This window comes from Helicoverpa armigera, chromosome 8, assembly GCF_030705265.1.
Source record: "Helicoverpa armigera isolate CAAS_96S chromosome 8, ASM3070526v1, whole genome shotgun sequence".
Taxonomy (NCBI): Eukaryota; Metazoa; Arthropoda; class Insecta; order Lepidoptera; family Noctuidae; genus Helicoverpa; species Helicoverpa armigera.
Genome location: NC_087127.1, coordinates 3,811,922 through 3,824,152, shown reverse-complemented (window position 1 = coordinate 3,824,152; position 12,231 = coordinate 3,811,922). Strand labels below are relative to the sequence as shown.

The 12,231-nt window shown below is 39.2% G+C and overlaps 1 protein-coding gene and 1 long non-coding RNA gene across 2 annotated transcripts; one reads left to right on the top strand and one right to left on the bottom strand.

Moving 5' to 3' along the window:
- The first annotated feature begins 2,177 nt into the window (after positions 1 to 2,177).
- Positions 2,178 to 9,776, top strand: LOC110374139 (uncharacterized). The gene is made up of 2 exons (XM_064035751.1): positions 2,178 to 4,966; positions 5,052 to 9,776. Exon 1 carries the CDS (start codon positions 2,451 to 2,453, stop codon positions 3,942 to 3,944), a length of 1,494 nt encoding a protein of 497 aa, XP_063891821.1. The 5' UTR covers positions 2,178 to 2,450; the 3' UTR covers positions 3,945 to 4,966; positions 5,052 to 9,776.
- A 689-nt stretch (positions 9,777 to 10,465) lies between these two features.
- Positions 10,466 to 11,021, bottom strand: LOC135117191 (uncharacterized). Its single transcript, XR_010276691.1, has 3 exons — positions 10,874 to 11,021; positions 10,677 to 10,761; positions 10,466 to 10,593 (listed from the first exon to the last, which is right to left on the bottom strand). It is a non-coding gene; the product is annotated as an uncharacterized LOC135117191 (long non-coding RNA).
- Positions 11,022 to 12,231: the final 1,210 nt, after the last annotated feature.

Below are 12,231 nucleotides of genomic sequence, written 5' to 3'. Positions count from 1 at the left end.
CGCTGGTTCTGGCACAAGGGCGGTCGCACCAGGAGGCGGCTGACATAATGACGCGCGGGTTTGCGACAGTCATCGAGAGGATCCAGCTGCTGGGCCTGGAGGTGGCCTTGCACAAATCCGAGGCCATGTGCTTTCATGGGCTTCGGAACGCGCCACCTTCAGGCTCCCAGGTCACGGTGGGGGGGGTTACCATCGGCGTCGAGAGGGCGATGAAATACCTGGGACTCGTCCTCGACGGCCGGTGGAACTTCGTCGAGCATTTCCGACGTTTGGGCCCCAAACTGGAGAAGGCAGGTGCTGCATTCAAGCGGCTCCTGCCCAACCTGGGCGGCCCAAACGCCCCCTGCCGCAAACTCTACGCGGGGGTCATGCGGTCCATGGCCCTTTACGGGGCCCCGGTATGGGCACGTTCAGTACGGCCGCGGGCTGTACACTACCTGAACGTGCCCCAAAGGTAGGTGATAGCCATTAGGCTAATCCGGGGGTACCGCACGATCTCCCGTGAAGCAGCTGGCCTACTTGCTAGACTGCCACCATGGGATCTGGAGGCGAGGGTCTTCTTGCGCCTGTACGACTGGCGCGAGGAGGCTCAGCGCCGGGGGGAAACCCCGTTGCCGCGACAAGTTGTCGCGCAGCGGGCGGAGCTCCGGCGCGATCTCATGGTGGCCTGGAGGGAGCGACTGTCGCAACTCAGTGCAGGGCACGCCACCATCGTGGCGGTAAGTCCCCTCTTTGAGGAGTGGCTCGGGAGGAGTCACGGCGCCCTCACGTACCGCATGACGCAGGTCCTCACCGGACACGGTTGTTTCGGGAGGTACCTGCACCGCAACGGTCGTGAGGAGGCGCCCGGGTGTCACCATTGTGCGGACAGCCCCGAGGACTCGGTGGACCACACAATCCAGGTGTGCCCCGCATGGGAAGGGCACCGCCGGGTCCTCGTCGAGGCTTTGAGCGGCGGCGACCTCTCGCGTCCGGCCCTGGTTCAGGCCATGGTCCGGGGCGAGAGGGAATGGGATGCCGTCGCCTCCTTCTGCGAAGCGGTCATGCTCGAGAAGGAGGAGGCGGAACACCAGAGAGTTCGCACCTCTCATCCCGGCCGCCGCGCTGGACCAGGTAGACACCATGGGCGCCGGGTGTCGCGAGATGACTCCCGGCCACCGTAGGCGTGGGTCTGTGGGCGGTGAGTTCGGGTGGCTCATCGTCCCTCTGTCTACTTAGACGACAGACCCGTGTCGACGGCGCGCGTTGTTCCACGCGCTCCTCAAAGAGATGTCAGCAACCCCAGCGGGGCCCAGCAGGGCCAAGGCCTGCCGGGGCTGCGGGTTGTTCGAAAGAGATACCGCGGCCCTGGTACATTAAAGGCCTATGACGGAACACGACGGTTTTTAGTCAGTAAGAGTCTGACACTCCCTCACCGCTGCTAACCCACAGCGGGAGGGGTCATTTGATGATTTTTAACGTCGGAAAAAAAAAAGGTCAGGTAAATGTGAATGAAACTTTTCTAAGTTGCGGACCCAACATACATAGTTGGGAAAAATGCTAGGCAGATGATGGTGTGGAATGTGTGGATACTCAATATAAGGAAGGAATTTATACTTACGAACAGAAAGTGTATACCTACTCCAACATTGCTGCAGTGCGAGCACTCATAACTTGGCCAGCTGCCTTCACCTTCATTTTTTTTTTTTTTTTGGGTCAACATGTTCTGCCGTCAATCTTGGTAATGCGCTTGTGTGCCCTGATCTGTTATCTATATCATAAATATACATAATGTCCTTCCAAGTTGCTCGTTTGTTATGGTATATTATATCCTTTTCAACAAAATTGTTCCTTATCCCTTTTAATAAATGTGGAGGGTCAAAAAATAAAAACAAATCACATCCACCTATGAACGGTATTATCTGAAACAAATAAATAAAAATGAATTGTAGTTCGTTAGTCTGATTAAAACTCGAGAACGGCTGGGCTGATTGAGCTGATTTTGGTTTTAAAATGTTTGTAGAGGTCCAGGGAAGGTTTGAACGATACGAAGTTCGCAATTTTATTATTATTATTTTATTTTTTAAATCAATGCATAAATAGTGTAAGATGGAACTTTTGATGCATACCTCAATATCTTTCTGTTGTAACATCACTAATTAGTATTACTAATTAGTATGTCACTAATATAATAACTTCCGCTATGATCTGTCATCTGTCATTTTTCTATATCCTTTGTATCAAAGAGTAAAGTAATATATAGGGAATATATTACTTTACTCTTTGATATGCTTTGTATTTTCGACTATGTAACATGTAACTGTGGTGCAGTGAACTATTATAATTGTGTGTTGTGAAATAAAACTCAAGTAACCCAAGATCAAGGACTTTCATTTATATTACATGGTGTCAGAAGTCAAGAAGAACTCAAGTCAAAAAAGTCGAAGTCTGGAAGACAGTCGGTCGCGAAAATGGACCAGTCGAGTTCCGAGCCATGCGGCGTGGGCGACCATAATGGCGTCCAAGGCCTAAAATCACTGCAAATTTCGTCAGATTCCACAAATAATAATGCGGAGGCGTGGAAACGCTGGTGGCAGCAGTTGGAGCTGTATCTGTTGGCCACGGGTTTGGATAAGGCACCCGAAAAGCGCAAGATAGCTATCTTGTTGCATCTCATAGGTGAAAAGGGCTTAAATATATTCAATACTTTCAACCTCACCATTGAGAAGACCACGCTTGCCGAAGTCAAGTCCAAATTTCAGAATTTTTTTGAGCCCAGAAGGAACATAACCATGTGCCGTCACATGTTCTTCACCAGAAAGCAACAGAAATCCGAGTCGATCGAAGGATTCCTAGCAGATCTGGAGAACAAAAGCCAAGATTGTGAATTTGGAACACTCAGGGAATCGCTTATCAGGGATATTTTCATTGCAAATCTGCATATGGATTTAGCACATGTACGTCAGAGACTACTCCAGGAACCTGATCTGACATATCAGAAGATGCGAGAACTGGCAAGAACACTGATCGTCGCACAGCAGGATGCTGAAAAAATTGTCAGTAGTTCCAACGTTGAAAAGTCAGAAAATGTACGTCGGAGGAGCCGTAGTCGAGGGGATCGTCGACAGCGAGCTTCACCAGTCGGTCAGCAGGGTTCTGGCGCAGGGAAGTCTCCCAACCCTGAAAGGCGCTCGAGGACGTGTAGCCGCTGTGGGCAATCTCACCGCTACAAGTGCCCAGCGCAAGGAGTCAAATGCAGGTCATGTAAATCATTTGGTCATTTTGCTAAATATTGCTTCAAAAATAAAAATATCAGTCATTTAGAGTCGTTTAATTCAAGTCATAGTCATAATAATAATCAAGATTATTTTGTTGGAATTTTGAATAGTCATAGCTCCAGTCAAAGTCATAAGTCTAATTGTCATTTAAAGTCATATAACAGTCACTATAAACATGTCAAGTCAGCAAGCACACAGTCTCCACCACCACAATTTACATACATACATAGTCAGTCACAGTCAGGGAATGATTCCGGTGATGACATTGGTGTCATTCCTGAGAGATCTCACCGAGACTCATATTGTCAGTATGAGAAATTAATTCTCAAGTCATATTTCAAAGATGATAATGGTGATAATGTCATGTCTGAGAGGTCTGAAAAGTACCTCGGTGATGAAAGCAGTCACCAGTCAGAGAAATCAATTCTCAAGTCATATTGTCATAATTCAAATAAAAGTTGTGATAGTCAAAGTGTGTATCTCAATGATGAGTACAGACACATGTCTGAGGAATCACCTCACACAATCACAACAGTCACATCACCATATCACAGTCAACAAGTCACATCATCATTTAGTCAAGTCAATACAGTCGAGTCAAAACATAAACATAACATTAACAATAGTAAACAGTCTTGGAACATAAATGTTAAAGTAGGTCATTCACAATTTAATTGTATCCATTGACATATATTCTAGCGATAGACAAGAACATCCATACAAATAATTTACCCGCTTATGTCGTCTGATGACATCTCGTTGACGTATTGTGACATGTAGTCATCCTCATTGATGTTAATTGCTGAAGTGTCGCTCGTATTTTGCCTACATTTTTCATTACTCAAAAAGTTTATATCTAAGTGAATTCAAAATCATGTAATATATCAAAAAGTTTATTTATATCTAATTGAATGCAAAATCATGTAATATATTAAAACCAGGAACTTTTTTTTAGAGTTTTTAATATTAATTACGATGTTTTTTTTCTTAAGAGGGCTATCACAAATTTTCGCGAATTTAATTATTTTTTCTTGAAAGTAAGAACATACCATGACAAAGTGAAGTCTGTTTTCATTGATATTTTACCTACTGCCAGTTTTAGGGCACATCTGTTTCTGTACGATTTTCTTAATCCATAATTTAAGATGGCGGGCGGGAACAAATTAATGCATATTTGTAAAATTGAATTATAAATGAAAAGTATGATATACAAGCGTTGTAATAGCATGAACAGCGTGTAATTTTACTAACTTGACTCTCGAATAGTTTATATGTGTAAGTTTATACCTTGATATGTATTTTCTATTTTATAATTGTCGTTTCATAGACATCCATCTGACGCAGGTGTCAAAATCGCTCTGATTTGCCATTTTGGGCACTGCATAGTCTGCAGTGCAGTTCAGTGTGGTAAGCTTTTTGTTCGGAACGTTCTATCTAGTACGTAGTACATATATATCGATGATTGTATCATTGATTCAGGAGCTGATCTTAACATAATGTCAAAACAAACTTTTGTTTCTTTAAAACGTCAACAAAGTCAAATGTCACATAAATGTCACAGGATTTTGTGGCAAGTCAATACCCATTATGGGAAAAGTCAATATTAAATGCAATTTAATATTAAATAATAACACTGTCAGTGAAAATATAGTGTTCATAGTCGCAAATTTAGTATGTCCCAATGTCCTAGGTCTTCCTACTTGTGAAAGGTTAGGAATAATTGAAAGAGTTTTTTCAGTATCTAAACAAAATTTTTGTCAACAAATTCTAACACAATATAATGATGTTTTTCAGGGTCTTGGCTGTCTACCTCCTGTCTGTCACCTGAAACTCAAACCTGATGCAGTACCATGCGTGGATCCTCCCAGGAGAGTACCATTTGCGATGCTTGGAAAGCTACGCGAGGAGTTGGATCGCATGGAGAGCATGCAAGTCATTGAAAAAGTCACTAAGCCTACAGAATGGGTGAATAGCATAGTAATTACGGTCAAAAGTTCAGGTCAGTTACGAATTTGTTTAGATCCTAGAAATTTGAATAAGAATATCATAAGGGAAATTTATCCAATAAAGTCAATTGATGAGATAAGATCTCAATTAGTAGGAGCTGCTTGTTTTTCTCATTTAGATGCATTTTCAGGTTTTTGGATGTTAAGATTAGATGAATATAGTTCTAATTTATGTACCTTTCAAACACCATTTGGCAGATATAAATATTTGAGATTACCTTTTGGCATAAATGCATCATCAGAAATATTTCAAAGAGTTATGATGAATTTGTTTGGTGATTTAGAAGGAGTCTTGATATTCATCGATGACATTCTAGTCTATGGTCCAAGTGAGTCTATACATAATGAGAGATTACATAAAGTAATGCAAAGAGCTCGTCAAGTTAATTTAAAATTTAACAAGTCCAAATGTAAATTTCTAGTTTCTGAAGTCTGTTTTTTAAACGGTTTTATTTAGCTCACCCTGTTTGTTTTATTCTTTCTTGGGTCAAATTTAGTAATTCAAATTTAAGTATCTTCCTGTTGTCAGATTGATCTGAAATTTGGTACACACCTTCAATTCCGATGACAATACAATATAGTAATATCAATAACATTGTAAATCCAATATGGCCGCCGGCACAAAATGGCGGATAACGCAGATTTTATCAATGCCATCAATATGGGTATCAAATGAAAGGGCTCAACAAGCAGAATACAATATACTATAAAAAATTGAAATCCAAGATGGCGGCCGCTACAAAATGGCGGATAACGTAGGTTTTATCAATCCCATTAATATGGGTATCAAATGAAAGTTCTCAACCAGTAGAATACAATGTACTATATAAAATTAAAATCCAAGATGGCGGCCTCTACAAAATGGCGGATAACTTAGGTTTTATAAATCCCATCAACATGGGTATCAAATGAAAGGTCTCAACAAGTAGAATACAATTTACTATGCAAAATTGAAATCTAAGATGGCGGATAACGTAGGTTTTATCAATCCCATCAATATGGGTATCAAATGAAAGGGCTCAACAAGCAGAATACAATGTACTATAAAAAATTGAAATCCAAGATGGCGGCCGCTACAAAATGGCGGATAACGTAGGTTTTATCAATCCCATCAATATGGATATCAAATGAAAGTTCTCAACCAGTAGAATACAATGTACTATATAAAATTAAAATCCAAGATGGCGGCCTCTACAAAATGGCGGATAACTTAGGTTCATTTGATACCCATGTTGATGGGTCTCAACAAGTAGAATACAATTTACTATGCAAAATTGAAATCTAAGATGGCCGCCGCTACCAAATGGCTGATAACAATTTTTTATCAATCCCACCAATATGGGTATCAAATGAAAGGGCTTCACAAGTAGAAAACTGTCAGTAACTCCAGCGGGGCCCAACAGGGCCAAGGCCTGCCTGGGCTGCGAGATTGTTCGAAAGAGTTACCGCGGCCCTGGTACATAAAGGCCTACGACGGAACAAAACGGTTCTTAGTCAAGAGTCTGGCACTCCCTCACCGCTGCTGACCCACAGCAGGAGAGGTTATGTGATGATTTTTGGGGTCGTTAAAAAAAAAGTATCTGGAAGGGCTATGTATTGAGGAATTAGATTGTAATAAATTGTCAGGTAAGAGACCGTGTAATAATGATGCACTAAATGAATTAGATAGAATGAGGAATATTCGGTAGGCATTTTCATTAAATACTAAAAACTAGAAAATAAAAAATCGGTAAAAAAACTTTTAAGTTAAACGGTTTTATCTTATGTGCACTGAAAACTAGAAAATAAAAAAATAAATACTTACCTGTCAACCTACGTAGGTGGTCCCGGTCATATTAGACTAAAATAAAAACGTGGGGCCCCTGTGAAATCCTATCTATGGCAAAGCATATCTTTATACTTTGGTAGATCATGAGCTACGGCTGATTATTGATTGTCAAAATCTCCAGTTACGATTATAGTAAGTCGATGTAATCCACACCTATTATACCTCTAGAAGAGAGTACTACAGCAATAGTTAATGGGCCCCACGTTTTTATTTTAGTCTAATATTACCGGGACCACCTTCGTAGGTTGACAGGTAAGTATTTATTTTTTTATTTTCTAGTTTTCAGTGCACATAAGATAAAACCGTTTAACTTAAAAGTTTTTTTACCGATTTTTAGGTTATGTCTTTAGTAAAGATGGTGCAAGGGTTGACCAAGAAAAAGTAAAAGCAATTGTCAATATGCCTACACCACAAAATGTCAAAGAATTGCAAAGAATATTAGGTATGATCAATTATTTAGGTCCCTTTATTAGCAATTTGTCAGAAAAAACTCAAATTTTAAGAAATCTTTTGAAAAAAGATGCAGTCTGGTCTTGGGATGAAAATCATAATAAATGTCTTAAGAGTTTAATAGATGAAATTACAAAGTCACCGGTTTTAGCTCACTATAACCCCAATATTCCATTAGTCTTGTCAGTAGATTCGTCTAAGTCAGCATTGGGAGCAGTCATTTTACATAATAATAAACCCATTGCTTATAGTTCAAAAACATTAACCACAACTCAGTCTAGGTATGCTCAAATTGAGAAAGAATTGCTTGCAATTCAATTTGGTTGTGAAAAATTTCATCAGTATGTATATGGTCATAGAGTCACAGTTCATACAGATCATAAACCATTAGTCTACTTATTTGATAAACCATTACATGATGTACCAGCTAGGTTACAGCGAATGATGTTAACTTTACAAAAGTATGACTTGAAAGTCATACATGTCCCAGGTAAACAAATGTTTATATCTGATACCTTGTCTAGAGCTGCCTTAAAAGATTATTATATACCAGAAAATGAGTCAGAAATAACTTGTCATGTCAATTTAATGTATTCAAATTTAGCAGTCACTAAAGATTACAGCACAAAATTGTCACAACATACTAATAAAGATGAAAGTTTGCAATTGTTAAAGAAATATTATTATGAAGGTTGGCCAAAAAGTAAAAGTAAAGTCAGTCAATTAGTCAAACCATATTGGAATATACAAGCTGAAATTCATGTCGTAAAAGATTTGTTGTTCAAAGGTTCAAAATTGATAGTACCACAGTCTATGTATAAGGAAATGTTGGATAAAATTCATGAAGGTCACCAAGGTATAAACAAATGTCTTAAATTAGCTAGAGATTCTTTATATTGGCCAAACATGTCAGTTGATATCAAAATTTAGTAGAACAATGTCTTATATGTGCAAAATTCAAACCTTGTAACCAAAAAGAACCATTACAAAATTTTGAGATTAATAAATATCCATGGCAACAAGTTGGTATTGATTTAATGTATATTGATAACCTTTCTTATTTAATTGTTACAGATTATTACTCTAAATACATAGAGATAGCTTTGTTAAATAAAAATAGTACAGCCAAAAATGTAATTACACATTTAAAGTCTATTTTTGCCCGTCATGGTATACCTTTGTCATTAGTGTCTGACGGTGGACCTCCTTTCCAATCTTTAGAATTCAAGAATTTTTTACATGAATGGGACATAGAACATATTATTACTAGCCCATATCATGCACAGTCAAATGGTCAAGCAGAAAGTTCAGTCAAAATTGTAAAAAATATGTTGAAAAAATGTAAAGAAAATTCGTCTGATCCTTATATAGCCTTATTACAATATAGAAATACACCTAAAAATAATTTACCATCCCCAGCACAACTGTTAATGTCTAGGAATTTAAGAGATAATGTTCCAAAGTCATATAAAAAATTAAAACCAAAGGTTTTAAAATTTAAAGATTACAAAGAATGTGTAAACAAGAATAATGTCAATAAGTCAAAATATTATAATAGAAATTCTAAGCCTTTGTCATTGTTGTATCCTAATGATCATGTCTACTTTAAAAGAAAACCAAATTATAATTGGGAACATGCCATTGTCAAGCAAAGGCTGGAAAATAATAGGTCATATGTCATTGAGGATGTCAATGGAGTTAGGTATAGGAGAAATAGAATTCACTTAAGGCTTAAGTACTCTCCTATGCTATCCAACTCGTCGTCGTCGTCGTCATCGTCGCAGGGGAGAGAGGATGGTGACAGTCAGAAGGCTGGACCTCAAGAACTCTTCTCAATCCTCAAGTAGTCAAATTGTCACACGTTCAGGTCGATTTGTAAAGCCTTCTCGTAGGCTAATAGAAGAAATAGATTAAGTATATAATTGTAATCTAAATTAAGTCATAATTAAGTAAAAACCTTTGTCTATCATAACTATGTATAATAAAGTCAATTTTTGTCAAGTCAGTCCATAGTCTTAAGTCTATTGTTTGTCAAGGGTTAATTTAAACTTAACAGGGGGGATGTTGTAACATCACTAATTAGTATTACTAATTAGTATGTCACTAATATAATAACTTCCGCTATGATCTGTCATCTGTCATTTTTCTATATCCTTTGTATTTTCGACTATGTAACTGTGGTGCAGTGAACTATTATAATTGTGTGTTGTGAAATAAAACTCAAGTAACCCAAGATCAAGGACTTTCATTTATATCACACTTTCTTTTGTGCTTCTGAGTCGTGCAGACTCTTCTTTTAATGCTTTAAAACATGACCGAAATGTTGATCCTTGATCACAGAGTATAGCAAGAGGAACTAGACCTGAATCACGAATGCGAGGAATAATTAGTTTTAATTTTTTTTGTAATTCTGCTGTTGATATTGTTCCAGAGATAAAATAATATGCAATGCTCTGTCTCCATGAAGAGCATATTCCACGTATCATAAATACCAAAGCATGATCAGCCAGTTTCTGCTTTCGTTCCTCTGCTATCTCTACAAAGCCATTGATTTTGTCCTTCCTTTCATTGTATATGAGTCGTGGGGTGAGAGCAACTTCATCAAACACCAATGTACATAATTTCTTCTTTATATCCCACCCCCGGGATACTTCCTTAATGTGATCAAAGATCTTATCATTTATACCACACTCAAATTCAATGTTTTCGGAAAGCCTTTGAAGTGTCCTCTTATTGGGTAAGGCAAACATATTTTCCAACAATTTATACCCTTTTGGACTGTGCTTCCATAAGGTGAGGACAATTAATTTTTCATTTACAGAGAATCGTCTCGCCATTTTATTCTTTCCAGCAAGTTTAAGTTGCATTACCAAAAATGTTTTGGCGCTGTTGCCAAGTTTTTCAAAATCTTTCATAAGGTTTGTGTCTGTGATGAGGTTTTGTGCACTTTGCAGTCTTTGACCGCTTGTATCACGTATACTCTTTTTTGCACGTTTTATGTAATTTTTAATACATCTGCGAGTTTTGCTCGACATTTCTGTCGTTGGTTTGCCTGAAAATACATAGAATATGATTACAATTGATTTACTAAAAAAACATACATAAATTACAATTTAAAATAGAGTCCCGTCATACCTATTTGGACATGACTTGCTGATTTAAGTTGGGAAGTAGCCATTCTTGTATTGATTGACATCATTCAAAATAACGGGCTTGCCACCTGAAACATTGATAAGAGTCAGAAATACTTTTTTTATGTTGCAAACAAAGCAATGATTTTATGTGCACTATAATTCAATAGGTAAGCATCTATTTTAATTTGTCTTACTAACCTTTAACCTGTGATTCTGAAGCAATTGCTATTTGGCTGGTTGACGGGAGCGATGGCTGATGGTCTTGAAGATAAACATCTGTAATGAATAGTAAAATAAAAGTTATTATATGTGCTGCAGTATTTGTGAGGTTGTATACATTCTGCTGTTTTTTTCATCATATAGGTATACACTAGCTGTTGCCCGCAACTTTGTCTGCGTAGGCAATATAGAATAGTCAAAATACTACTTATCACGTAGGTGCATTCTTTCACGTGACAGTATAATTAGGATTCGCACTTAGCAGTCGCATAGATTCATTGATCAAGGTTGTGTTGTGGATGTGACCATTTATCTAAACAAAAGAAGTAAAGTTTGTGACGTTGTGAATATCTCTGGATCTAGTCAGCCAATTTGGAAAATTATTACGTATGGTGCGTAAGTAATTTTCACAGGAAACAGTTATAATCTATGTCTATATGCTTTGAGTCTGACAAAGCTGTCATTTGTACATTTTGTGCAGCTGCTGCGACTAATCAGAAGCCAGAAAGTCTGTCAGTTTCACCATGGATATCGTCTTGTGTAGTGAGACTGGATTGAAGATAGGTAGATAGGTAGTCGCTCCAAGCAAAATATTGGTACTCAAACAGATTCGGTGACTGGAAGGCAACACCAACATAGTTGGGGAATAGCTGGATGGATGATAAAATGAGTCATCATCATCAGCAGGCGCATAGGGTAGGATAGTTTCACTACTGGGGAGAAACACTTGTATGACGGGGATTTTCTGTGCACTTACTCACTATGGTAAGGCTGACCCCACATTAGGCGTGCGCGATCCTCGGGCGTGTGAGTCGTGAGTAGCGCGGGCGTCGCGAGCGTGCTGCGTAAACGTCGCGTTTTGCTGCCCTGCGGCATGTGTGAAGAATGCAAGCGACGCGCTCGCGGCGAGCACGCGGCACTCGAGTTGCGTTCTTACCCCTTCGCCCACTATCCCCACCGCCCGCTAAACGCCTTAGCAGTTAAACGTCAAGGAGAGCAGCGCGTGCGCGACGCGAGCGCGTATTTTTTATATGTTTTTAGACTTGGCTCGGGTCTTACTGAGACTGTTCGTAATCGTGACCAGTGTATTTGCGATCAGAAGTTGAAAGTAAGCATGTCTCTGGTATGCGACGCGCAATTTGTGCGTTTTCAGACGCATAAAGCATTTTACGTGTGTATGGTATTAAATCGAGAAAGCTCCCATTTCTTATCTGCACTTTGTATCTGGGCTTGTTCTTAAAGCTACAGAATCCTACATTACCTACCTACCTCACGCTTAGCAGCGCTTGCGAGGGACAGATCCTCATTTCTTCTAGGATTAAGTTTACATATTTTGC

Excerpts from the sequence above, each read along its gene's own strand:
- LOC110374139 (XM_064035751.1), top strand. The coding sequence starts at position 2,451 with ATGGACCAGTCGAGTTCCGAGCCATGCGGCGTGGGCGACCATAATGGC.